The following is a 27,886-nucleotide window of genomic DNA, read 5'->3' as shown; positions in this document are numbered from 1 at the left end:
AAATCCCATGGCTTCCCACTGCAAGTATCTGCAATTTTCCCTTAACAGCTTTTTGCCTGAGCATAGCAGGCCCAGAAATACTGGAGAGTGAATTACTCCTGGACAGTCCACCAACGACTGACAGGAGTTGGCAGATGAATGCACCAGATTCCTTGCCCCTTCGATGGAACAATTCTGAGTCATTCTCCAGACGGCCCACAGTGGTAATCTGCTCATTGAAGCCTGGCTTCCTTCCCTTCCTTGTCTCACATTCCCACTTCTTTATTGGTACTTCCTGGGATCATGTACAACATACCATGATTCTGCCCCTCTTACCCTTCTGGTGGTCATCTTCTCCCTTGGACCTCCTGTTTGATTATCTTTGCTCATAGGGTTTCCTCCTCAAATGGCTTTCTCCCCATCTCTTCCAGCAAATATTTTGCTCTAACTCTCGTAGGTCCTTTTAGCCTCTCCTAGGGTGATCGGCTTGTTCCAGTTTGCCCAGGACTGTCACAGTCTTAAAACTGAAAGTTCAGTGTCCCATGAATCCTCCTCAGTCCTGGGAAAATTGGGAAAGTTGGTCACTTCCCTCTTCCTCCTACTTGGCTTCATCTTCATTGTCCTCCTCCACCAAGTAGCACCTCATCCAGGAAGCCTTCCTAACCCAAATTGTACACTCTGTTACAGCTCTTACTACAATGTTTATAGGTCTGTGCCCTCATTAGATTACCAGCAACTCAAGAGTGGAGTGTTCTATTCACTTTTATGCTCCCAGAGCCTAGCCCATTGCCTAACTCTTAGTAACTTTCAATAGATGTTTGTCCACTGGAAATGAAGTGTGAAAGTGCTCATTTCCTATATGTTCTCTTCTCTCCATTCCTAGGTTCTCTGAGTCTACCGCTACCTCTAACCTCACCAGAGAAGAAGAATTGCATCTGTGTGGTCATACCTGGGTCTTTTTTAGAGATTGTAGGCATGGCAAGGCATATATTCTTGGTCACCTTTGCTTTTGATGATGGCCTTGCTGGTCATGGTTGGGCACAGAAAGCATACTTACAAACGTCATGGATGCCAGTCCTCACCAAGTTAGCCCCATGTCATTGCTCACCACTGGGCCTTTTAGACACAAAGTCAGACCCTGATCATTGGTACTATTATTTCTCCCAGTACAATCCAAGCCCAGAGTGACAAAAAGGAAAGCAGAGTGGTCTGGGTTGTATCAGAGAGCTGGGAAGTACAGTGGGCCAGTGGATTAGTTTCCGACTGCTGCTGTGATATCATACAAGGTGGGTGACTTTAAGAACAGAAATTTATTGTCTCACGGTTCTAGAGCCCAGGAGTCCAAATCAATGTGTCAGCCGGGCCATACTCCTCCAAAGTCTCTAGAGGAAGTCCTTTGTCACTCCAGCTTCCAGTAGCCCCAGGTATTCCTTGGCTTGTAGATGTATCTTAACATAGCCATCGTTCCCATGTCTGTCTCTCAGTGCCTCTTCTCCTCTTTTATAAGGATACTACTCAGATTGGATTACAAGCCACTCTACTCCAGTATGACCTCATGTTAATCTGATAACACCTTCAAGGACCCGATTTCCAAACAGGTACCAGGGGTTAGGACTTCAACATATCTTTTTAGGGAAGACACTATTCACCCTGTAATGGTCACCGTCAGGCATGGTTCTCTGAGGTAGCCTGAGGAAAGGGACGGGGTTGGCTGTCTGGAACTCAGTGAAATGACCTTCTATTTCCCTTACATTTCTAAGATCAAACATTGGTAACAATCCCAGGGTGTTACTTTGTCATTAACAACTCATTTAGTGCATAATGTAGATTGTACATCTTATCGTATCTCTGACAGCCATTTATTTGGCAACTATGTGTTGCTGAGCCAGACACTGTGATGGCTGTGGGAGAGACAAAGACAGAGCTACCGTACGTAATTAGGGGAGACCAGTGAGCAAACAGCCATCCTCATATATGTAACTCAGTCAAACAAAAGTCACACCTGTGGTTAAATTCTTTGGGAAGTTGCTTCCCCACCTTCCTTATTTCTTGCTCTTCTCTTCACCTCAGCTTAGGATGGGAATCAGAACAGTGACCAGTCTGATACCTATTGATGAAATCCTCTTGAATTGCCTGGGCCAACCTTCCATTAAATTGCAGACTGTCTTACTAACTGATTTCCACCGTTCCTTTATAAAGGCTCTCAGACTCTGATTTGCCCAGACACTTTAACTTGCTACCCAACTGAACCGAAAACACCAAACTTTTCTTTCTAGGCAAATAGAGACTTTTCAACACCAAAGGTATTGAGGTCTATGAAACAAAAAACAAGTAGATGAAAAGCTAAAGGAAGCGAGATACAGCAACCCCAAAGGCTTTCCTGGGTGGTACTGGTGGTTAAGTGCTAGACTGCTAGCCAAAATGTTGGCACTTTAAATCCACTAGGCAATTCAGAAGACAGGCCTGGTGATCTGCTTCTCAAAGGCCATAGCCTTGAAAACCATATGGAGGAGTTCTATTCTGCACACCTGGGGTCGCCATGAGTTGGAATCAGCTCGACAGCAATTAACAAGAACAACAATGGCCATCCAACTGAAGTGTTCATTGTCTTACCTGTCTGAGCTCTGAGACAACTCAGATTTTAGATGAGGATGCTACAAGTTTTGGAAGGAACCCATGGTCTACATCTGGGTTGAGGACAGAACCAGAATGCTCAGAGTTCTTTGGATCTGGCTTATTTTGAAGTGGAACCAAGAATCCCAGACCAGAAGCCCAAGAACTCTGAGCATTCTGGTTCTGTCCTCTTTCCTATCTACACTCACTCCCAGTTCTCTCTTCTTCCTATCTACACACTCAACCCCTGGGTGATCTCAGATCTCAGGGCTTTAAACACCATGTACGTACTGATGCCATCCAGCTTTGTATCTGCAGTCCAGACCTCTCTCCTGAGCTCCAGCTAACTGCCTGTACTTCTTTTCTCCTTGGATGTCTAAAAGAAATCTCAAACTTCATGTGTCCCAAACTGAGCCACTGATACCCACTTCATTCTACCTACTTCTCCTCATCTTCCCCATCTCAGTTGATGACAACTGTCTTCTTCAACTGCTCAGTCCAAAACCCTGGAGTCAACCTTGACTCCTCCCTTTCTCTCACACCCACATCAATTCATCAGCAAATCCCATAGGTTCTTCCTTAAAATCCATCCAGAATTTGTCTTCTTCTCAGCACCTCCACTGATGGCACTTTGGTCCAAGCCCTTATTGTCTCTCAGTGCAATAATGTCTTAGATGGTCTTCCTGCTTCTGCCATTTGCTCCCCTACTCTCTAATCTCAACATAGCAGCCAGAGTGATCCAGTTAAAACACAAGCAGATTGTGTCACTTCTCTGCTCAAAACTCTCCAAGGGCTTCCATCTCACTCAGAGTAAAAGCCAAAGTCCCTACAATGCCCTCCAAGACCCTATGTGAGCCTCTCCCTCTACCCCCATTACCTCTCTGATCTCATTTTCCATCACACTCCACCTCACCCACTCTGTTCCAGCCACACTGGCCCCTTGCTGTCCCTCCAACAAGCCAGGCACACCCTCACCTCAGAACCTCTGCATATGTTGTTCTCTCTGCCCCAAATGCTGGTCCCCCAGATAGCTGGCCAGCTCTCTCCCCCACCTCCTTCTGTCTTTATACAAATGCTAACTTATCTGAGAAACCATTCCTCACCATCTGTCTATTGGCAGCCCCCTCCCACCATGCTCCCCAGCCTCCTTCCCTGCTTTATCTTTTCCCTTAGCCCTTATCACCATCTGATCCACTCTATGTTTTAATTCTCTCTCCCCCCACGTAGAATGTAAGCTCCACGAGGCACACATTTTTTTCCATATCATTCATTACTGTACCCTCAGCCCCCACAAGAGTTTTGTCACATAGTAGGTGCTCAGTAGACATTTGTTGTTTCAGTGAAGGAAGTTTTGGGACAGAAGCAGATGCCACTCCTGTTCTGTGTCACCCTCCATGGCCAGGACACAATGGGCATTCAGTTGTTCTTGTGGGAAAGGAGGGGACTTACAAAAGCATCTGTCCCAAACCTCCCACCATTTTCAGAGGGACTGGGACAGTGGTCCTCAGAAGTGATCAGAGTCCGGCCTGGCAGCCCAGTCACATCTGGGAGGCTGAAGCTGCCAATGGACAACTAGTTTCTTGCTTCCATGTCACGAGTGCAACCATGGTGAAACCAGGAGGGAACACTCTTTCCTGCCCCTTGGGGTGGGGAAAGAATTCTTCCTATGAGTGAGGTTCAAATCTGAATTCCTGGGATGTTCCTTTTTGATTTGGTTCTAGCAATGACGGCTTTTATTTTCTCAGGAGTTGTGTTCCTCAGATCATGCCAAAGCCCGGGAACAGTGAGGGCATTAGGACCAAGAACAAGACTCGTGCTTGGCTCTGGGTTGTGTCTGGCAGAGGGCTCTCCGCTGAGCCTGAGTGAGGAGCTCTGTGTGAAAGGAAACCAGACACTGCCTGCCGCCTTCACATCTGTTGATCTGGCCCAACTGGAAGCGTCCAAAAAGGGACGGCTGTCAGCTCTGCTGGACTAAGGACCCATCAGCTCACCCAAGACATCTCTTAGCAACCTGAGCACTCATGCGAGGGGGGCCAACAAAACACGTGGGACTAAACACCTGAGCAAAATGGAATAACTATTTCCCCCGAGAAGAAAAAAGGGGGCGCAAGGGGGCAAACTTTTCCATTTGAAGTCCCTGTGAATGGGCTTTCAGAGGCAATTAGACAAGTCCACCCAGTGCAAACCTGGGGAGGAACCTGGGTCCTGTGGCTTTCTGATAGCAAGTGGAAGTGCATCTTGCACACGCTGTTTGCAAATGTGAGATGGAAAGAAAGAAACAGGTTAAGTGAGAGGCAAAGAGCTCCCAGGTGGAACCAGGAACTCGGGTTCTGCCGCAGCTTGAAGGCACCTGGAGCAGGACAAGAAGCCAAGTTGAACAACATGACCTGTTGCATCTGGCAAGTTCCAGCAACATGCTCTTAAGGAAGCGATGCCGGCATGGACTTTGCAGAGGGCAGCTCCTGCTCCTTCTCCTGATGCTGGGATCTGTGCTGCTGATGGTGGCCGTGCTGCACCCTCCCCCGCAGGCCCTGCACCAGGCAGGCACAGCCCAGGCCGGTGGGCACAGCCCTGAGCCTGGGGACCGCCTGGACTTGGGGGAATCCCAGGAATGGGTGCTGGAGGCCGAGGATGACGGCCAAGAGTACGGCCTCCTGGAGGGCCTGCCCCCCTTGATCTCACTGCGGGAGGATCAGCTCCTGGTGGCTGTGGCCTCACCCAGGGTCAGAAGGAACCAGAGCCAGGGCAGGAGAGGTGGGCGCTACAGGCTCATAAAGCAGCCGAGCAAGAGACAGGACGAGGAGGCCCCAGAGAGGGACTGGGGGGCCGAGGAAGAGGATGGGGAGGTCTCTGAAGAAGATGAGCTTACCCCGCTCAGCCTGGATCCCCAAGGCCTCACAGGGGCACTCAGTGCCCGCATGCCCCTGCGGAGGGCCCTGCCCGAAGTGCGGCACCCGCTGTAAGTAAGGCCCTTGCTTTCCCTTCCCCCGCTACTGGGGGGCAATCGGGTGGCAGCCAGCTCAGGGATGCAAACTCTCTGCACTCTGCCTCCACTGTCCTTAGAGCGGTGATTCTCAGTGTGTGGTCCCTGGACCAGGGGCAGCAGCAACATCACCTGGGAACTGGTTAGAAATGCAGATTCTTGGGCCCCACCCATGATCTGCTAAATCAGAAACCATGGCTGGGGCCCGGTGGTCTGCATTTAACAAGTCCTCTGGGGGAGAACCACTGACCCTGAGAACAGAAAATGAGGAACCCTGGCTTGTTCATTCTCTTCCCTGTCCTGGGTTCTGGCCCTTCTGTCTCTGGGTTACCTGGTCCAATAGCTTCATCTACAAGGCAAAAGGAGAGTTAGAACAGATGTTCTGTAAGGCAGTTCCAGCACCTCCAAGTCTTAACACTCTGACTCTGGTACATTTTGACATTATGATTGTTGCTGGTGTTTGCTTTTATCTTGGATCAAAATAACAATCGCAGCTAATGTTTATGTGGCTCTTGCCACATACCAGGCTTTAATCCAAGAGTTTGTCATGTATTTACTCACAGCATCCTTACAACTCATACTATTTTCATCATGTCTATTTTACGCTGTGAAAATAAGGCACAGAGAGGCCAAGTAACTTTCCCACAGTCACACAGCTAGTAAGTGCAAAGCAGGGATTTGAACCCACCCAGTCCAGCTCCAGTTATAATAATAAATATATAGTCCAGCCCTAGTCTGCCTTAACCATCTCTCTATGCCACCTTCCAGGACAAGCTGGTTTAATAGTCTACTAGATTAAGGGAATAGTGCCAGTGCCCAGGAGGTAGAATACCGTGCTGACTGCAGCCTAACCCAGCAAGGTGGCCCCAACCCAAGGAGGCAAGCTGAGGGTGTGGAGGCATACAGCAGAGCTACGTCCAGGGAGGTTGTTGGCACTTTCTATACTCTCCCAAACCCTACACCACCACCACCTTGGCTGGCCGCAAGGAGGTGGGCCTGGATACCAGCCAGGAGATAACAGGGGGCAATGCCTCACTCCCTCACCTTATCAGGACCCCGCTATTTGGACTTCAGGTCTTAGTTTAAAGAGCTCTTTTTCAGGAAGTTCTAGGTCCATCTCCCCTCCCCCAAGCAGCCTGCCACCCACCCCAGTTAGTTGGCGCAATCTAGGTCCTTTGCCTGTAACCTGTTACCCTTCCCAGAGCCCAGACATGCTCCTGGGAAGCAAACCCTCTCTAACCCCTTAGGTGAGAGGTCTACACTCCTCAGGTCAGAGTCCTTGGCAGGGCCATGGTGATGCTAGGGTGAGTGAGGCATGCCTGGAGTGCAAAATTTAAGGAAATGCTCACTCTCAGGGTTGGGCAAATGCAGGGTCAACCCCTGAGACTGAGTGCCTCCTTAAATCTTGTGCTGTAAGCTCCTCACTCACCTTGCCTGCCACTGGGACTTCAGGTCTTAGTTTAGTGAGCTCTTTTCAGGAAACTCCCAGGTCCACTCCACCTCCCCCAAGCAGCGGGCCAGGACCTCAGTCTGATGCTCTCTTTTCACCCCGGAGTTTTGATTGGTAGCCCTTGTTACAGGTGAAGCTAGTAGTCTTTGACGTATTTATTTTGTCAGTGTCTGCTTCTCCTGGCATGCTGTGGGCTCTGTGGAAGGTCTGGGCTCAGTCTGTATTGTACACCCCAATGCCCAGCAGACAGCAAAGAAATGGTTGCTGAATAACGAATGGATATATAGCTTTCAAGAGTCTTTTGCTATATTTTCTCATTAGCCTAGAGCAAGAATGAGTGTCCCCATTTTGCCAATAAGAAACATTGCCTTGAATGAGAGGGTCTCTGGATGCCAAACGTGTGTGTGTGTGTGTGTGTGTGTGTGACTGTGTGTCTGCATTGTGCAAATGTGTTGTACACATACATATTTGTGGGTGCATTGTGTATGTGTGTGCATGTGTGTGTTGTGTGTGCACTGTGTTGTGTGTATAGAACTGTGCTGTGCACTGCATGTGTGTTGTGTATATAGTACGTGTGTGGTGCACATGTGTGGCACCTATCTGATGTGTGTATGGTGCATATGTGGTGTGGTATGCACATGTGTGAGTTGTGTGCTGTGCATATGTGTGTTTTGTGCATGTGTGTACGTTGTGCACATGTGTTGATGTGCGTGTGTGTTACACACGTGGTGCACTGTGCATGCATATTATGCATGTGGTCAACATATATGTTGTGACGTAGTGTTTATTGTGCATGTTTGTGTGGTGTGTGCATGTGTGCTGTGTTGTGTGTTGCATGTGTGTGATGTTCGTGCATTTGTATTGTGTGGGTGTGCAATACATGTGTATGTATGCCGTAAACGTGCTGTGTGGGTGGCACATGTGTACGTGTGTGTTGTATATTTTGTATGTGGTATGACATGCATGGTTGTGTGATGCCTGTGTGTGTGTGTGTGTGTGTGTGTGTGATGTGCAGATGTGTCTATGCATGTATGTGCGTGCACCACTTCAGTAGTTGTTTTTTCCAGCCCTACGTCCAGAGTCTCCTCCAGCTAGGGTGGTAACTCCTCCCCGTTTGACCAGGACTGTCTCGGTGGCTTTAGCCCTGAAAGTCCTGCTGCGCTGTCTGTGCTGCTGTCGGGAAGCCCCTCAATGCCAAGTAAACCTTTACCCTCGCCCTCAGCTCGCAGCTTTCACTGGACAGCCCCCAGCTTTGTCCAGAGGTGTGTGGCGCCCTCTGCTGGCCGTAGCCTGTCTCTGCGGCCTGTGCCCCCCAGGCATTGGCTGTCTCCCTCATCTGCAGTTGGGACTTCTCCTTCCTGACAACACTCCAGGATACGCAAGGGATTCCCTGAAAAGCAAGGCGCCAGCTCCCACCTCTCTCAAGGTTGATAGGACGCGCCTCCTCCTACCACTTTACAAACTGAATAAAAATACCAAAACCAAACCAAAGCCGTTGCCGTCGAGTCAATTCCGACTCATAGCCACCCTACAGGACAGAGTAGAACTGCCCCATAAAGTTTCCAAGGAGCACCTGGCGGATTCGAACTGCCGACCTTTTGGCTAGCAGCCGTAGCACTTAACCACTATGCCACCAGGGTTTCCAATCAAAATACAGCACATTAAAAAAAAAAAAAAAACCCTCCATAGAGTAAGCATCCACTGTGTGCGGGGCCCTGCACTGCTACTTTCCCACTCAGGGCCTGGAGAACACTAGAACACTCTGGGAGTCTCTGCCTCATGCCGTAGTGTCCTGGGTAATATTACCCGGCCGCACCCAGATATCGGACTCCAGGGCCTTTTGCAGGTCCATCCTCATCTACCAACCCAGACAAGACCTACTGGCCCCAATTTCTACACCAAAACCCCAATCAGTCCTGAACTCTGACGGTTCCCCTTCTTCCAGACCATAGGCCTTTTCTGACACCTTTAGTGTCATATCTGGAGGTTAATTTCCAAAGGGGGCATGCAATGAAAGTTACCAATAATGTGAAACCAAAAAATCAAAAAATCAATCTGAGAGAGATCAAAAGAAAGCTTCCGGAAAGAGAGGTAAAATCGTGGCCAACATTTACTGAGTATTTTCTCTGTACCAGAGACTGTGCTAAATTATTTTCATCCATTTAATATTCAGATCAACCCTATTAAAAACAACAACAAAACCTGTTGCTGTTGAGTTGATTTCAACTCATAGTGACCCTATAGGACAGAGTAGAACTGCCCCATAGAGTTTCTAAGGAGCGCCTGGTGGATTCGAACTGCCAGCCTTTTGATTAGCAGCCGTAGCTCTTAACCACTATGCTACCAAGGTTTCCATCAACCCTATAAGCTAGGTAATATGATCGTCTTCACTCTATGGATAAGAAAAGGAGGCACAGAAAGATAAAGGCACTGGTCTCAGGTTACCTGATCAGGTGTGTCTAACACCAAAGTCATGCTCTTAACCACCATACTTTCTGCCACTTACCAGACCCGGGCTTTGGGAGAGTTACTTGGGATAGAAGCATTTCAAAAGTTTCCGTCAGTAAAGTGGGAGAACTCACACAGGTTGATGAGGAGACATATAGAAGGGTGCTCATCACAGCACTGGTGGTACTAAGGGGTCGGAAGCCATCTGGGTGCCTCTCAGCATAGAACAATGGAGGAGGTGGACGTACCCTATGAAATGCTAGATGGTAATTCGAAGCAACAGGCTCAGTGTGCACTCAACGATGAAGGGAGACCTTAAAAATACCATGCTGAGTAAGAAAGCAGGTCACAGGAAGAAGTCTATAGCACAATACCATGGGGGAAATTGTAAAGTCCATGGGCACTAACCAGCAGGCTCTTCACGAGAAGAAATAAAAGAAGTATTACATTCACTGGGATGGTTGTGCTGTGGATGAGGAGATCTTGGGAGAGCGGGTCATGGGAGTGGAGGTGGGGACAAAAGTGAATATTAATATATATTACTATGAATATATAAATTAAATAAAGGGAATAGATACTAATATTAATATACAAATTAAATAAAGACAAGGGCCTATGATAGACCAAAGATGAAAATACGCCACCAACTGAGGACTAGGATTAATTCAACCCTTCAAAGCAGCTGTCAAAAAAGAGGGCAGGAAGGAGCAAGTCTTGCCCATTTAGCCTGATGTAGCATCCACGGTTTTTAAAGCTCTTCTGTCCCAAGATCTCCTTTGATCATCCGGGCATCCAGTGTAGGGGCAATTGGTTCCCAAGATCAAAGAGGCTCCGTGTGAGAAAATGCTTGGTAATCTTTACGTGCGGGCAGCAGCTTTCAAACTTGAGCCTACATCAGAACACCTGGACAGTGCTTGCTAACATACAGATTCCCAGCCTCCATCTCTGTAGTTTCTGACTCAGGGACAGCTGGAGGTGGGGCCTGGGAATCTGCATGTCTAACAAATTCCCAGGTGATGCTGGTGCTGCTGATCTGGAGACCACACTTTGAGAAGCACTACTCTAAAGAACACGCTTTGTGTCAAACAGGTTGGCCAGAGCAGTGTTTCTGAAAAGGTGTGTGCAAATCACCTGTGAAGCCTGTTAAAATAGGGTCTGATTCAGCAGGTCAGAGCTGGGGCCCAAGATGTCACTTTTCGAACAAGCTCCCAAGTGATGCTGACACTGCTGAGCCACAGACCACACTTTTGAGCAGCAAGGGGCTAGATTACCAGTTCTCCAAATTTTGTACACATCAGATTCCCCTGGATTGCGTATTAAAAATAGAGATTTTCAGACTCCACCACTGGAGACTCTGATTCCATAGTTGGGGTTGAGCCTAGTAGTCTGAATTTCTAAAAGCCAATGCCAGACAGTTTGGGGAACCACAGGTATAGAAAGCCAGTGGGGGACAGTAGAGTCTGGGAAGGTTCCATGGGGGGCAGGTAGTACTGGAATTGGAAAATAGAGAAGGGGGCAGAGAGGAACGCAATCCCCCTCATGTCCCGGGGTTTTATACTTTAAGTAAATGTCAGCTCAGCGGCAGTTGGCTGTGTGCTGCCTGCTTCTATCAACTTATGATTTGTGTTTATGGTTTGGCCCAGGTTTCCCTCGTTTATATACCCACAACTGGCTGGTCTCCCCATCACAGTAGGCAATTTGGTCCTGACTGACTAACTCATAGGCCCATAGAACAGTGGACCTGGATAAGAGTCCTCCACTAACTCTTACCGTGTGACCTGGTGCAAATCACTCAACTTCTCTGGGCCTTATTTTCCTCAGCTATAAAATGGGGATGATAATAACCCTTCTGCACAGGGCTGTAGATTAAATGAGACAAAACGTGTGATGATTCTTTTCAGTATTAAATTTCATACAGATGTCGGCCTTATATTCTTGAGTAAAGGGCCAAGACAGAGTTGGAGAGATGGGGGAAAAATGGAGCAGGCAGCTGTGGACATGACACTGTCCTTTATCTGACTAAACATTTATTTCCTGCCCCTTGGGGCTGCTAACTCATCAGTTCATGAATTTGGATACACATTGGAATTATCTGGAACGTCTTAATAACTACTGAAGCCCAGGTCCCACTTCTAGAGGTCCCACTTCTAGAGATTCCTACGTAATTGTCCTGGGGTGAGGTCTAGGTGTCTGGAGGTTTTACAACTTCCCAGGTGAATCTAATGTGCAGCCAGGGTTGAGAACCAGGCCTGCAAGGTGCCAGGTTGTTGATCTGCTCTTTAGAGCCAATGGGGAATGGTAGAAAAGAGGTATCTTCTTCTTTGTTCCTTCCTACCTGAAGCTACACAGGGGTAGGGACAGGGACAGGGGAAGGGGCAGAGGCAGGGAGAATCATTTTGGCAGCAGCTTTGTTGTCAAGGAGAAGGTGGTGTTGCAATCCATGCTGGTCCATTCAGTTCCCTGCAGAGCATCCATCCTACCAGGAAGTAAGTCACCCCAAGATGACCCCCTACCCCTTGTTGGTTCTGATAGCTGGGGCTGCAAAAGAGAGAGAAGGCAGCTGATAGGGCGTCAATTAACCCAAGAAGGTGGACACAGCCCTGGGGGACAGAGGGAGGAGAGCACAGGAGCAGGAATAGGTAAGGCCAGAGCTCAGCTCACCCTGGTAAGAAAAAACACCTGGTATGGTCAGTATGAATGGGTTCTGAGCCTTCTTGGCCGAGTCTTGAAAGGAAACCACAAGCTCCAAGCTTCTGGCCCTCAGAGTCCAGTGGAGCCATGGTCAGGGTCAGCACCTACCCCAGCTCTCCCCACTGGATCCATCACCCCTCAATGAGGTCGTGGCATAGACTGAACTGAGTATAATACTTTGGGATCAAATGTGCTCACAGTAACCAGTGTGGCAGAGTCTTGCTTTGTGCTTTGGGATAAACCCAGGCTGGCCTTGAGGGTTCAAATGGAGATGGTCAACCTGCAAATTTTCTTTTTTAATTACTAAGGAAATCTGCTATTATTTACCCCAGTGCCACTCAAAGTGTGGTTCTCAGACCAGCAGCATCAGAAATGCAGAATCTCAGACCCTGCTCAGACTACTAAATAAAAATCTCTGTTTAAACAAGATCTCCTAGGTGATGTATATTCATGTTAAAGTCTGGGAAATGCTGGTGAAGCCCATGGTTCAGAATTCTGGCTGCACATTTGAATCTACTGGAGAGTTTTATAAGTCATCATGTGGAGTTCCTACCCCACCAATGAGATAAAATTCTCTGGGAATCGCTCTCCAAGTGATTCTACTGTGCAACCAGGTTAAGAAGCATGGATTTAGGCCCTTTTAAGAGTCCTTCCCCACCCGTCTGTCAGTTTGACTTACTGTGATGGCTTGATATTTTGCTGTGATATTGGAAGCAATGCCACCGGTATTTCAAATGCCAGCAGGGTCAACCATGGTGGACAGGTTTCAGTGGAGCTTCCAGACTCAGACAGACGAGGAGGAAGGACATGGTGGTCTACTGCTGAGAACATTGTGAACCTTATGAACAGCAGCAGAACATTGTCTGATCTAGTGCTGGAAGATGAGCCCCTGAAGTTGGAAAAAAAAAAAAAAAAAAGAAGTTGGGAGGCACTCAAAATACGACTGGCGAAGAGCTTCTTCCTCAAAGTAGAGTTGATCTTAGTGATGTGGATGGAGTCAAATTTCAGGACCTCATTTGCTGATGTGGCACAAATTAAAATGAGAAGAAAGAGCTGCAAGCATTCATTAATAATAGGAATGTGGAATATATGAAGTATGAATCTAGGAAAATTGGAAATTACCAAATATGAAATAGAATGCATAAACATTAATATCCTAGGCAGTAGTGAATTGAAACGGACTGGTATTGGCCGTTTTGAATCGGACAATCATATGGTATACTATACTAGGAATGACAAATTGAAGAGAAATGGTGTTGCATTCATTGTCAAAAAGAACATTTCAAGATCTACCCTGAAGTACAACGCTGTCAGTGATAGGATAACATTCATACACCTACAAGGAAGACCAGTTAATAGGATTACTATTAAAATTTACACACTAACCACTAAGGCCAAAGTTGAAGAAATTGAAGATTTTTACCAACTTCTGCAGTCTGAAATTAATCAAACATACAATCTGGGAGCATTGATAATTACTGGCAACTGGAATGCACAAGTTGAAAACAAAGGAGGATCAGTAGTTGGTAGAATTTTGCAACACTAATGACTTCTTCTGGCAGTTACATTTTTCAACAGCATGAACAGTGACTATACATGTGGATCTCACCAGATGGAATATGCAGGAATCAAATTGACTACATCTGTGGAAAAAGATGATGGAAAAGCTCAATATCATCAGTCAGAACAAGGTCAGGAGTTGATTGTGGGACTGACCATCAATTGTTCATATGCAAGTTCAAGCTGAAGCTGAAGAAAATTAGAAAAAAATCTATGAAAGCCAAAGTATGGCCATTAGTATAATTCCACCTGAATTTAGAGACCATCTCAAGAATAGATTTCACTCATTGAATACTAATGACTGAAGACCAGATGACTTGTGGGATGACATCAAGGACATCATACATGAAGAAAGCAAGAGGTCATTAAAAAGACAGGAAAGAAAGCAAAGACCAAAATAGATATCAGAAAAGACTCTGAAACTTTCTCTTGAAGGTAGAGTAGCTAAAGTGAAAGGAAGAAATGATGAAGTAAAAGAGCTGAACACAAGATTTCAAAGGGCAGCTCAAGAAGACAAAGTAAATTATTATGATGAAATGTGCAAAGATCTAAAGTTAGAAAACCAAAAGGGAAGAACATGCTCAGCATTTCTTAAGCTGAAAGAACTGAAAAGAAAATTCAAGCTGCAAGTTTCAATATTGAAGGGTTCTGCAGGGAAAATACTAAACAATGCAGAAAGCATCAAAAGAAGATGGAAGGAATACACAGAGTCACTGTACCAAAAAGAATTGCTTGGCGTTCAACCATTGCAGGAGGTAGCATATGATAAGAACTGATGGTACTGATGGAAGAAGCCCAAGCTGCCCTCTGAAGACACTAGCAAAAAACAAGGCTCCAAGAATTTACAGAATACCAACTGAGTTGTTTCAACAAAAGGATGCAACGCTGAAAGTGTTCACTCGTCTATGCCAAGAAATTTGGAAGACAGCTACCTGGCCAACCAACTGGAAGAGATCCGTATTTGTGCCCCTTTCAAAGAAAGGTGATCCAACAGAATGCAGAAATTATTGAATAATATCATTAATATCACACGCAAGTAAAATTTTGCTGAAGATAATTCAAAAATGGTTGCAGCACTACATTGACAGGGAACTACCAGAAATTCTAGCTGGATTCAGAAGAGGACATGGAACCAGGGATATCACTGCTGATGTCAGATGGATCTTGGCTAAAAGCAGAGAATACCAGAAAGATGTTTACCTGTGTTTTATTGACTATGCAAAAGCATTCCACTGGGTGGATCATAACAAACTATGGATAACATTGCAAAGAATGGGAATTCCAGAACACTTAATTGTGCTCATGTGAAACCTGTATATAGACCAAGAGGCAGTCATTCGGGAAGCCTGTGGAGCAGTTCTACCTGATCCTATAGAGTCTCTATGAGTCAGAATCAACTTGACGACAGCGGGTTTGGTTTTTAGGAGTCCCTGAGTGGTGCATGTGGTTAGCTTGCTCAGCTGCTAACCAAAAAAAAAAAAAAAAGATAGGAGATTAAAATTCACCAAGAGGCACCTTGGAAGAAAAGCCTGGCAATCTACTTCTGGAAAATGAGCCATTGAAAACCCTATGGAGCACAGTTCTACTCTCACACACGTGGGATCACCTTGCTGTGAGTTGGAATTGACTTCACAGCAACGGAATTTTATGTAAAAAGGAACAGAGATGCTCGTTTTACACCAGGTGGTGGAGTTATTACAAATTCACCCAGGAAATAAGGAACAAGGAACTGTCCAGCCAAGATTCAAGGAGGAGAAGGAGGACAGGAAGGAAATTCATGATCCATAGTTCTGCCAGGGCCAGGACCCTCTTGACAGTCTTCAGCGGTAGATGTCCTGCTCAAGCATTCCACCCTTATTACAATTTACCTACTATAACCCTGCTACTGACGGATGGCCAACAGCCATCTACTCAAACTGTGGTCCAGGAACCAGTAGCAGCCCATCCCTTTGGAGCTTGTTAGTAATGCAGAATCTCAGGCCCAACCCCAAACCTACTGAGTCAGTATCTGCATTTTGACAAGCTTACCTGGAGATTCAGGTGTACATTAACATCTGAGAAGCTTTGGGCTACCTCTTGGCTTCTGCTGCCTCGTCTTTGCCTTACTGCCCATTTGTTCTCTGACCTGCTATCAGCTGCTGATCTTCTCTGCGTGTCTGAAGATCAAACAGCTTAAGACAGAACACCTAGAAGGTTCTACTGGCCACTATCCAGACAGGACTGTTGTGCCTCTGGCCAGTTCTCAGACTGGTGACTCCCAGTCAGTGCCCTTTTCTGGTCCAGGCCTAGGAGGCCAGGATCATGTGGCTCAGAACAAAGCCAAGGATGTTTGGAGCCCTTCAGAAAGGGGCTGTGGGACTTCAGAGAGTTCCCACAAAGAGAAGGACCTACGTGCACCTTGCTCCACCTGTTTCCACAATGACAGCACCAGTCTCGACTACAGAATCCAGTCCTTTGCACACTTCTCTATTATTCCAGAATTTCCTTTGTCCACTCCTCGCCCAAGTCTGCAATATAGCCCTAGTATCCCCAGGCCTGCCCAAGAAGTTGGTGTTCTCAAGATGAGACCTACCAATTGGAAGCAAGCTGGGCTGAACATTGAAATAGTTTCATAATATAGACAATCTGTTCCATGGTTGTTATTGTTGTGTGCCATCGAGTCAATTCCATCTCACAGGGACCCTACATAACAGAGCAGAACTGCCCCATAGGGTTTCCTAGGCTGTAATATTTATGGGAACGGTTTGCCAGGTCTTTTCTCCCACAGAGCATCTGGTGGGTTTGAACCACCAACCATGGTTGTTACTCTCCTGTTTATATTGACATCCAGCCTATACACACCTTGTAGGCAAGAACAATGTCTTTCTTTATTCATTTAAGAAATACGTATTTAGCGATTACTCTAGGCAAAAGGGGAAATGCTGGTGGTGTAGTGGTTAAGTGTTATGGCAGCTAACCAAAGGGTTGGCAGTTTGAATCCATCAGGTGCTCCTTGGAAACCCTATGGGGCAGTTCTACTCTGTCCTGTAGGGTTGCTATGAGTCAGAATCGACTTTATGGCAACAGGTTTGATTTTGGTTTTATAGGCAAGAGCCCCAGTGGTGCAGTGGTTAAAGCACTTGGCTGCTAACCAAAAGATAGCAGTTTGAATCCCACCAGCCTCTCGAAGGGAGAAAGATGTGGCAGTCTGCTTCAGTAAAGATTTACAGCCTTGGAAACCCTATGGGGCAGTTCTACTCTATGCTATAGGGTCGCTATGAGTTGGAATCAAATTGACGGCAATGGGTTTGGTTTTTTTTTTGGTTACAGGCAAGAAAAGGTCTCTGGGTGGTGCAAATGGTTTGCGCTTGGCTGCTAACAGAGAAGTTAGTTGTTCAAACCCACCCAGCAGCACTGCGGAAGAAAGGCCTGGTGAATCTGGAACAACATTACAGCCAAGAAAACCCTATGGAACACAGTTCTACTCTAAAACATGGGGCCATCATGAGTTAGAATCAACTCAAAGGCAATGGGTTTGTTTTTTTGGTATAGGCAAGAAGATGAGCAAGATCCAGTCCCAACCCCAAGGAGCTTGGGGTGCAATGGGGGTTGCAGACAAGCAACGAGGCCTTTACATGGATGGCGTCAGTGCTGAGATAATGGAAATTTCGCTGAGTGGAGAGCCTCTGCTGATTTGGTAGAGAATAGGGGTTAGAAAGCCCCAAAACAGCTTTAGAAAACCCAGCAGAAAATTTTCTACTCTGGCCAGGCCAGTAGAGGGTGGGGAGAATGTTCCTGCCACAACCAGGCCATCTGGTGCAATGCTGTGACTTACTCTCTTTTGGGCTGTCATCCGAATGCATTTTCCAAGCTCATAGGGGATCCTGGAGCTTCATGAAGAGAGGAGGTGCGTCTGCGTGCAAACCAAGACCCAGACTCCACTGACCTCAGAGTGTGAAGATACAAAGCTAACATTTATTGATCAGCTCTCATGGCATGGCCAGGATTACCCCTTTTTATCTGGGCAACAGTCCCAGGTTAGAGGAAGATATCAGCACCAACCCACTCCACCCATGCTCTGTGTTGGCTGTTTGTTGTTAGTTGTCATTGAGTAGGCTTCGACTCATAGTGACCACACTTGTGCAAAGTAGAACTTCTCCATAGGATCTTCAAGGCTGTGACCTTTCAGAAGCAGGTCGCCAAGCCTGTCTTCTGAGGCACCTCTGGGTGGGTTTGAACTACCAACCTTCCCGCTAGTAGTCACGTGCTTAACTGTTTGCACCACCTAGGGACTCCTGTAGGCTGATTAGGGGATATAAACATCAGAGCCAGAATTCAAGCCCAGCTGATCTGACTCCATAGACCCTGGTCTCTCCTGTCACTCAGTAGATGGACAATGAGGTCGGGGGGTGGCTTCTGGGTGTGTGTATAATGCTATCCAACCCTATGAACACAGTGAGATAGTAAAGCATTCACCATGTATTTGTGTTAGGGGGTATACTTTAGGGATAAATGACAAAGACAGTAGCCCCGTTATTCAAATAACAAAAACATCCATTTTTTCACAGATTCTCTCCATGGGTGCCTAGTCACATTTGGGCACTGCTTTACAATTTCCAAAAGCCTTTTCTGTGCCCTACCTCATTGATGACCTCAGCAATGCTGTGACATAGGTTAAAAAACAAAAAACAGTATTGTGTCAATTCCTACTCATGGCGACCCCATATGTTTCAGAATAGAACTGTGCTCTACAGGGTCTTCAACGGTTGTGATCTTTCATAAATAGATTGCAAAGTCTTTCTTCCAAGGCACCTCTGGGTGGATTCGAACTGCCAACTTTTGGGTTAGCAGCCAAGCACATCAACCATTTGTGCCATCAAGGGACTCCATGGCATAGGTAGCACAGGAAAAATTTATATCCCCATTCTAAAAAAAAGAATCTAATTTCAGAGAGTTTTAGTGATTTGCCCAAGGTCCCTTGCTTGACCACTTATATTTCACTCATACCCAGCTCTTCAATCTGTAGATGCTTGGGGTGAGCATCTCTGGCTATCAGAGAAAGCCCTTGGGCAAATGGAATTTAGGCTGTCTGGTATTACAACGACATGGCCCAAGGGGGTATGGGCACCACAGACTCTATTTCAAGGATCTTACCTATTTAATTCATCTTTGAGCCCTGACACATAGTAAAAAAAAAAAAAAAAAAAAATTTGTGTTAAATGACTGGATGGAAAGAGGAAAGGTCAAGGTCAAAGAGAAAATTAGAATGAAGATACGCATTTGGCAAATCCTAAACAACTAAATATCTTATTTCCTTACTATGAGCTTCCCGGCAGCCAAACTGAAAACGGAAACACAATAGATACCAAGATTCTTATTGTTCATGAGGAGGAAGCACACCAGTTCTTTCGACTAAGAGTAGCTTTTTGTGGCATTTATATCTGAAATGAATTTCACTCCAAAGCTTTCATGGAAGAGATAGCAAGTGAAAGAGAGGACAGCACTTCAGCATATTCTTTCAGTAAATATAAAGTAAGTTTCATAAAACTGGTTCTTTTACTGTCTTCTGATGAAAGTTGAGAGTATGACACCAAGCATGACTCTACAGAAGCAAGTTTCTAAGGCAGCCAAGATAGTGGGGTCCAAGTAAGTTGCTTTCCGAAGGCATTAATAAATCAGTGTAGACAGTCCACAGCATGTGATGAAATCAATGGATTACATGTTCTTCAAATGACCCTCCGTAACTGTCACTTTGACCCATAAAAAGAATGAAGTACTCATATATGCTACTACAAGGATAAACCTTGAAAACATTATGCTGAGTGAAAGAAGCCAGTCACAAAAGGTTACACATGTTGTATGATTCTATTTTTATGAAGTGTCCAGAAAAGGCAAATCCATAGAGAAACCTGGGCCCATAGACGTAGACAGGGCACCTTCCATTTACCAGTCCCCACCCACCTCTGTGTTGCCTATCTCCAAGATGAACGATGACCATGGGCCCCCATAAGCTCAAGTACATATTTGGTATCCCTCCTTCCCCTGGTGTCTGGGAGCTCCATGACTGCACTGTCCTCAGGGCTCTCCTCCCAGTCACCCTGCCCACCAGAAACGCAATCATAAATCCTTGGCTCCTCTTAAAAGCTCCTCACAGGCGCTGAGACACCAGGCCTTGCCAAACTTCTGTTTATGATATCTAGCCCTGCATCACAGAGGGCTGTGGAGGGTGTTGGGTCTGCTCACAAACCGCAGCCAGTTCATTCCGAGCCCACGTTGGTCCTCTCTTAAAACAGCAGATTATTTCCACGGTTATTTTCAGTGCTTGTCTCCTGGCAGTTCTGCAGTTGCCTGGAGAGGTGCCTTGAAGCTGTCTGTTTATGTCTTAAAGTCTGTGTGAGCCGCTTTCTCTGGGAGAGGGTGAAGGGTCCTTTCTGAGCTGATGCCAGAAGACCCACCCCGCAGCTTAGGGAAGCAGCTCATCTGGCCTTTCAATAGTTTTCAAGAACCTACTTGGTCCTCAAAAGCCCTCAGCAGCTTTTTAAGTTTATCCCACTCATACATTGTCACCAGTTCGCCATCCTGGTTCACTGTGAACAGAGAGCACAGTCGTATCTGTCCATATAACCCCGAAAATTTTGGAGTGAGGCAGCTCCAGGGAGAGGAGGAAGAGTCTCTTTGAAATGCCTGCTCCCTGGTCTTCCCTCCTCCCTCCCCTTCTGCCTCAGTGCGGCCCCAAAGAATCAAGAGCACAAAGAATTTCAAGGCTGGAAGAGCCTGAGAAATACATCTTCTGATGCCACCCCTCATGTTTTAAGTAATAATAACAGTAGCCAGCACTTACTCCAAGTACTTTAGTCTTCATTTTGAAAGGTGAGCTTTTGTTACCATCCTCACCTTATAGGCAAGGAAATCAAGGCAACGCGAAGCTAAGCGACCCGCCCAGGGTCATTCATACAGGTAGGAAGTGATGGCACTCCAGTGTCCAAGCTGCTTCAGAATGTTCCCTGAGGGCCAAGAGAAGAAGCCGGTTACCCAGGATCACCAGCTGATTTTCCTCATTTTTGGCATTAGTGGTTGATGTATAAATTTGAATAATAGTCATATTAACTGGTCTTCCTTGTAGGCATATGGTTTACTGTCATCTACAGCGTTGTACTTCAGGATAGATCTTGAAATGTTCTTTTCAACAATGAATGTGACACTGTTTCTCTTTAATTCGTCGTTCCTGGCATAGTAGATCATGTGATTGTCCAGTTCAAAATGGCCAATACCAGTCCATTTCAGCTCACTAATGCCTAGGATATCAATCTTCAAGTGTTCCATTTCATTATTGACAATTCTCAAATTTTTCTAGATTCGTAATTTGTACATTCCATATTGCGAATGTCTGCAGCAGTTTCTTCACATTTTAAGTTGTGCCACATCAGGAAATGCAGGTCCCAAAAGCTTGACTCCATCCATGTCATTAAGGTCAACTCTACTTTGAGGAGGCAGCTCTTCCCCAATTGCATTTTGAGTGCCTTCCAACCTGAGGGACTCATCTTCCAGCACTATGTCACACAGTGTTCTGCTGCTATTTGTAAGGTTTTCGCTGGTCACTTTTTTTCAGAACTAGACTGCCAGGTCCTTCTTCCTAGTCTGTCTTAGTCTGGAAGCTCAGCTGAAACCTGTCCACCATGAGTAACCCTGCCGTATTTGAAATACCAGTGGCAGAGCTCCCAGCATCACAGCAATATGCAAGCCACCACAGTACAACAAACTGACTAATGCCAAAGATGAAGAAATTGAAGATTTTTACCAACTTCTGCAGTCTGAAGTTGATTAAACATGATCAAACAATGTTCCGCTGCTATTCGTAAGGTTTTCATGGGCCAATTTTTTCAGAAGTAGATTCCCAGGTCCTTCTTCCTAGTCTGTCTTAGTCTGGAAGCTAATCAATATGCATTGACAAATACTGGTGATAGAAGTACAAAAGTTGGAAACAAACAAGGATCAATAGTTGGAAAATATGGTCTTGGTAATACAAACAACACCAGAGATCCCATGATAGAATATTGCAAGACTAATGACCTATTCATTGGAAATATCTTTTTTCAACAACATAAATAATAACTATATATGTAGATCTTGCCAAATGGAATACACAGGAATCAAATTGACTACATCCATGGAAAGAGACGATGGAGAAGTTCAATATCATCAGTCAGAACAAGGCCAGGGACCAACTGCAGAACAGATCATCAATTGCTCATATACAAGTTCAAGTTGAAGCTGAAGAAAATTTTAAAAAGTTCAGGAGAGCCAAAATACAACCTTGAGTATATCCTACCTGCATTTACAGACCATCTCAAGAACAGATTTGATGCACTGAACATTAAAGGGCGAAGACCAGACAAGTTGTGGAATGATATCAAAGACATCATATATGAAGACAGCAAGAAGTCATTAAAAAGACAGGAAAGAAAGAAAAGACCAAAATGGATGTCAGAAGAGACTCTGAAACTTGCTCTTGAATGTAGAGTAAAATGGAAGAAACGAAGAAGTGAAAGAGCCAAACTGAAGATTTCAAAAGGCAGCTCGAGAAGGCAGCGTGAAGTGTTATAATGAAATGTGCAGGGGCCTGGAATTAGAACACCAAAAGGGAAGAACACGCTCAGCATTTCTCAAGCTGAAAGAACTGAAGAAAAAATTCAAGCCTAGAGTTGCAATATTGAGGGATTCTATGGGCAAAATATTGAACAATGCAGGAAGCATTAACAGAAGATGGAAGAAATACAGGTCAACCTTCCACCATTTCAGGAGGTAGCATATGATCAAGAACTGATGGTATTGAAGGAGGAAGTTCAAGCTGCACTGAAGGCATTAGCTAAATACAAGGCTCCAGGAATTAATGGAATATCAACTGAGATGTTTCAACAAATAAATGCAACTCTGGAAGCACCCCTCTATGCCAAGAAATTTGGAGTACAGCTACCTGGCCAACCGACTGGAAGAGATCCATATTTGTGCCTATTCCAAAGAAAGGTGATACAACAGGATGCAGAAATTATTGAACAATATCATTAATATCACATGCAAGTAAAATTTTGCTGAAGAAAATTCAGAAGTGGTTGCAGCAGTACATCAACAGGGAACTGTCAGAAGTTCAAGGTGGATTCAGAAGAGGCCGTGAAACAATGGATATCATTGCTGATGTCAGATGGAGCTTGGCTGAAAGCAGAGAATACCAGAAAGATGTTTAAAAATCCCTTGCCATCGAGTTGATTCTGACTCATAGAGACGCTATAGGACAGAGTAGAACTGTCTATAGGGTTTTCCAAGCAGTTGGTGTATTCGAACTGCCGGCCTTTTGGTTAGCAGCTGAGCTGCGTTTCGTTGACTATGCGAAAGGATTTGACTGTGTGGATCATAAAAGTTATGGATAATATTGCAAACAATGGGAGTTCCAGAACACTTAATGGTGCTCACGCAGAACCTGTGCATAGACCAAGAGACAGTTGTTCTAACAGAACAAGGGGAAACTGCATGGTTTAAAATCAGGGAAGGTGCGCGTCAAGGTCATATCCTTTCACCATACTTATTCAACCTCTACGCTGAGCAAATAATCTGAGAAGCTGGACTACATGAAGAAGAAAGTGACATCAGGATTGGAGGAAGATTCATTAACAATCTGTAATATGCAGATGCCACAACCTTGTTTGCTGAAAGTGAAGAGGACTTGAAGCACTTAACTGATAAATATCAAAGACCACAGCCTTCAGTATGGACTACATATCAACATAAAGAAAACAAAAATTCTCACAGCTGGACCAATAAACAACACCATGATAAATGGAGAAAAGATCGAAGTTGTCAAGGATTTCATCTTACTTGGATCCACAATCAACTCCCATGGAAGCAGAAGTCAAGAAATCAAACAACACATTGCATTGGGCAAATCTACTGCAAAAGGTCTCTTTAAAGTAAACTCTATGAGGAAGTTCTACTCTGTCCTATAGGGTCTCTATGAGTTGGAATCGACTGGACAGCAACGGGTTCAGTTTGAGATTCAAGTGTTAAAAAGCAAAGATGTCACTGAGGATTAAGGTGCTCTTGACCCAAGCCATGGTATTTTCAATCGCCTCATACGCATGTTAAAGCGAGACAATAAATAAGGAAGGCTGAAGAAGAATTGATGCATTTGAATTATGGTGTTGGCAAAGAATGTTGAATCTACCAGGGACTGCAAGAAGAACAAACAAGTCTTGTCTAAGTAGCCAGAATGCTACTTAGAAGGGAGGATGGTGAGACTTCGACTCATGTAATTTGGACATGTTATCAAGAGGGAACAGTCCCTGGAGAAGGACATCATGCTTAGTAGAGGGTCAACAACAACAACAAAAAGAACACCCTTAAGGAGATGGGTTGACACAGTGCCTGCGACAATGGGGTCAAACATAGCAATGATTGTGAGGATGGCACAAGTCCGGGCAGTGTTTTATTCTGTTGTACATAGGGTCATTGTAGGGTCGCTAAGAGTCAGAATCGATTCGATGGCAGTGGGTTTGTTTTTTTTTTTTGGACATAGAGTCATTATGAGTTAGATCCGACTCAAGGGCATCTGACAACAACAATAACCAGCTAGTTAGCCAAGCAGGAAGCTCTCATGTCTCTGACTTTGCAGAATGCTCCAGGAGTGTTGTTTGCAAGAGCTAGAGTTTAAATAAGATTTCTTTTGTTGATGGAATCCCTACTACCCACCAGGCAAAGTGCTACGCAATTTGTCAGACTTTAAAGTTTTGAGATGGGCCATGTTGACATTCCCATTGTCCAAATGAGAAAAGTGAAACTTGAAAGTAGTTCAGTAGGCATATTAGTGGTAGAATTCTCACCTTCCATGCAGGAAGCTTGGGTTCAATTCCTGGCCAGTGCACCTCAAGCACAGCTACCACCCATCTGTCAGGGGAAGCCTGTGTGTTGCTATGATGCTGAGCAGGTTTCAGCAGAGCTTCCAGACTAAGACAGACTGGGAGGAAAGGCCTGGCCATCTACTTTCAAAACTCAGCCAGTGAAAACCCTATGGATCACAATAGCTTGATCCACAACTTATTATGCAGTCTCCACGAGTTGGGGTCTCACTTGATGACAGCTAATAACAACAAGGCATATCATGCTATACTGGAGTTGTTTAAAGATAGCTGTATATTACAAAGATGATTATAATACAATAACATATTAATTATATCCTGTCTGTTTCGAAGATGGCTATACAATAAAAAAAAAAATTATAGGCACTGTTTATTGTGTGCTTATTATTTTTTTTATTCCCAGAATAGGTTCAAAGGGTGAAAATTACTATCCTTATTATTGCCCTTATTTTTCAGATGAGAAAACTGAGGCTTATAAATACTGAGTGCGTTCCTCAAGAATACTAGGAGGCAGCAGGGTGAAGATTCAAATCTGAACACCTCTGATTCCAAAGTCTAACTTCTTTCGACCACCTTACTACAAGAATGTATTTATATGTGCGTCACACATTATGATGTTTCAGATCCTTATGTTTGTGGATTCAGGTAGAGAAACGGATCAGACCTGGGGCAGGCATAGTGGTATTCTGCTGTGAGGTGATCAACTTCGGCCCCTGGAACATTCTTCCAAATTCCAGCCTCTCTGTCCCCAAACTCCTGTCCTACCTGAGTTGGAAAACAGCCCCCAGCTGGCAATTTGCCTGAGTAATATTTTAGCTTCCTTTCTGCACCCAGTGAATTCATTGAGAAAAGATTTCTTTTCATAGCCACGGGCAGCCCTAAGCCTAGGGCCCTGGACTTGTCTACACCCACGGCCACAAAGGAAAGGGAAAGGGCAGGTGTTTTGAATCTGCTTGTGGGCAGATTTGGAGTAAATCTGAGGGCAGGGTGGAAACCCTCAAAGTCTGGTGGGCTGGAGGAGGGATGCTCCAAAAGGGTTGGAGGTAAGGGTGGGGATTGGGGAGGACGGCGTCGGGGAAGAGTGACTAAAGGACTCAGCAAAAACTGTAACGTGGGGGGAGCGGCTCTCAGTCATCTTCCCAAAGCCTTAAGGGGAAGCTGGTTCCACTTTGGGCATGTGAGTTGAATAGCCCTGAGATTAGACTATAAAAGTTCATATGAAGCTCGTTATTATATTTATCTTAGGATGCTTTTAAGGATATTGTCGTCCATTTAGGTACTTCTTTCTAAAGTCATAGGAATTTCTTTTACAAATTAGTGCTGGATTTATATACTGGTGAAATCAGAACCAGGTCTGTATTTGAGTTGATTAATGTTGTACCATGTCCGTTCCCTGATTCTGATCATTGTATTATGGTGATGTGGAAACACTGGCAGCGTAGTGGTTAAGTGCTATGGCTGCTAACCAAAGAGTTGGCAGTTCAAATCTACCAGTCACTCCTTGGAAACCGTACGGGGCAGTTCTACCCTGTCCTATAAGGTCGCTATGGGTCGGGATCGACTCGACAGCGTGTTTGGTTATTTCAGTTTATTGTGGTGATGTAAGAAAATATCAGGGGAAGCTGAGTAAAGGAAACATGGGAACTCTCTGTGCTATTTTTGCAACCTTTTGTGAGTCATAAACTATTTTGAAAATAAAAAGTTATAAAATGTTTTAAAAAATCGGTAAAAGAGCATTGCTTTTCCTAAAAAAACCTAGTATGTCATTTTTCTGATGGTGACAATTCTTCCATCTTACTTTGGCTACAAGGAAGCTCAGAGTCAAAATGAAAATTCATTCGAGAAATATTCAGGCCCTTATGGCCTAAATGGAAACCCTGGTGGCGTAGTGGTTAAGTGCTACGGCTGTTAACCAAAAGGTCAGCAGTTCAAGTCCACCAGGCGCTCCTTGGAAACTCTATGGGGCAGTTCTACTCTGTCCTATAGGGTTGCTATAAGTCGGAATCGACTCAATGGCAGTAGGTTTGGTTTGGTTTTGGTCTGGTATGGCCTAAATAATTATGCTCTTTCTCCAAATGTTGACTTTCTATGTTTACTTGTATTTCCTTGCTCCTGGCTTTTCCTTCTTGTTGTTTTTTCTACCATTATTCTATCGTGTGAATTTTTGTGAATGGCTTTAAATCTTTTATGGGAAGATACAGTATATAAATAAAATAATTGAGTTTTTTTTTTTTAATCGTCTAGGATTTTCATTTTCCTGTTATCTTAAAGCATTTTCCTATCATCAGTTCTCCCCTTTCTGTGTCAGATTTTGCCCTGAGACTCACACACAGGTCTCATAGGTTTCTTTGCATTGAAGTTTCTTGAAGGTTTCAGCCTTGGTTAAAATGGTACCACACACATGAACACTCAGCTAATTAGCACCACCTGTAACCTGTTGCCATCGAGTCAATTCTGACTTATAGCGACCCTATAGAACAGAGTAGAACTGCCCCATAGAGTTTCCAAGGAGCAGCTGGTGAATTCGAACTGCTAACCTTTTGGTTAGCAGCCGTTGCTCTTAACCACTATGCCACCAGGGTTTCCTAATGAGCACCACAGGTTGTCACTATTTCAGATGGTATTCCCCTTGGCAGGACCAGCCTTGACTACTCCAGAGCACGCCCTTGCAGGCCGGTCTGCTTCTCCTTCAGTAGGTTCAATGTTAGAGATGCCTTCTTTTAGGTGTTGCAAGTGTGGTGTCCTTGAAACGACTCCTATTCAAATGCAAATACTCCTCTGAGGGGGGACAAAGTTTTAGCAGCAACAACCTGGAAAGAAACCCTTTGAAAAAGCATTACAGGAAAGTTTCTTTTGTGAACAAGTGTGAGCCACACACTCTTCATTATTGGCTTGTTATTATAATTCATTCAATTGTGGACCCACTTGGAATCCTCAACAGACCCAAGGCAAATCAAATACGGAGCATCCTAAACACCCAGAGAGACGGGAGAGCCACAAACAGGCTCCGGGCAGAGTAGAAGGCAACACTATGCACCCCCGTGTATCCAGCCACAAGCCAGCCAAGTGCAGTGGAAAGGGCACGAAGGTTTTGGAGATATAAAATCCAGCTCTGCCACTTCAGTTGTGACCTCCGATGAACCTCGCCTCCTCTCTGAGCCTCAGTTTCCTCATCTGTAAAGTGGGGATAATATAGCCCAACCCACAGGCTTATTATAGGATAAACATGAAGTGGTGCATGTAAAGGGCACAGTGCCTGGCTTGTGGTTGGCACTC

At 45.1% G+C, this 27,886-nt stretch overlaps 1 protein-coding gene across 1 annotated transcript in view; it reads left to right on the top strand.

Annotated features, from left to right (window-relative positions):
- The first annotated feature begins 4,357 nt into the window (after positions 1-4,357).
- GALNT15 (polypeptide N-acetylgalactosaminyltransferase 15) overlaps positions 4,358-27,886 on the top strand; it is a 64,963-nt gene continuing 41,434 nt past the window's right edge. Inside the window, exon 1 of the mRNA XM_049870804.1 lies at positions 4,358-5,551. Coding sequence (XP_049726761.1) covers positions 5,007-5,551 — 545 coding nt within the window. The 5' untranslated portion in view covers positions 4,358-5,006. The remainder of the gene's footprint in view (positions 5,552-27,886) is intronic.

Source organism: Elephas maximus, chromosome 27, assembly GCF_024166365.1.
Source record: "Elephas maximus indicus isolate mEleMax1 chromosome 27, mEleMax1 primary haplotype, whole genome shotgun sequence".
In the NCBI taxonomy this organism is placed as follows: Eukaryota; Metazoa; Chordata; class Mammalia; order Proboscidea; family Elephantidae; genus Elephas; species Elephas maximus.
The sequence above is the reverse complement of the archived record's forward strand: the minus strand, read 5'-3'. Positions and strand labels throughout refer to the sequence as shown.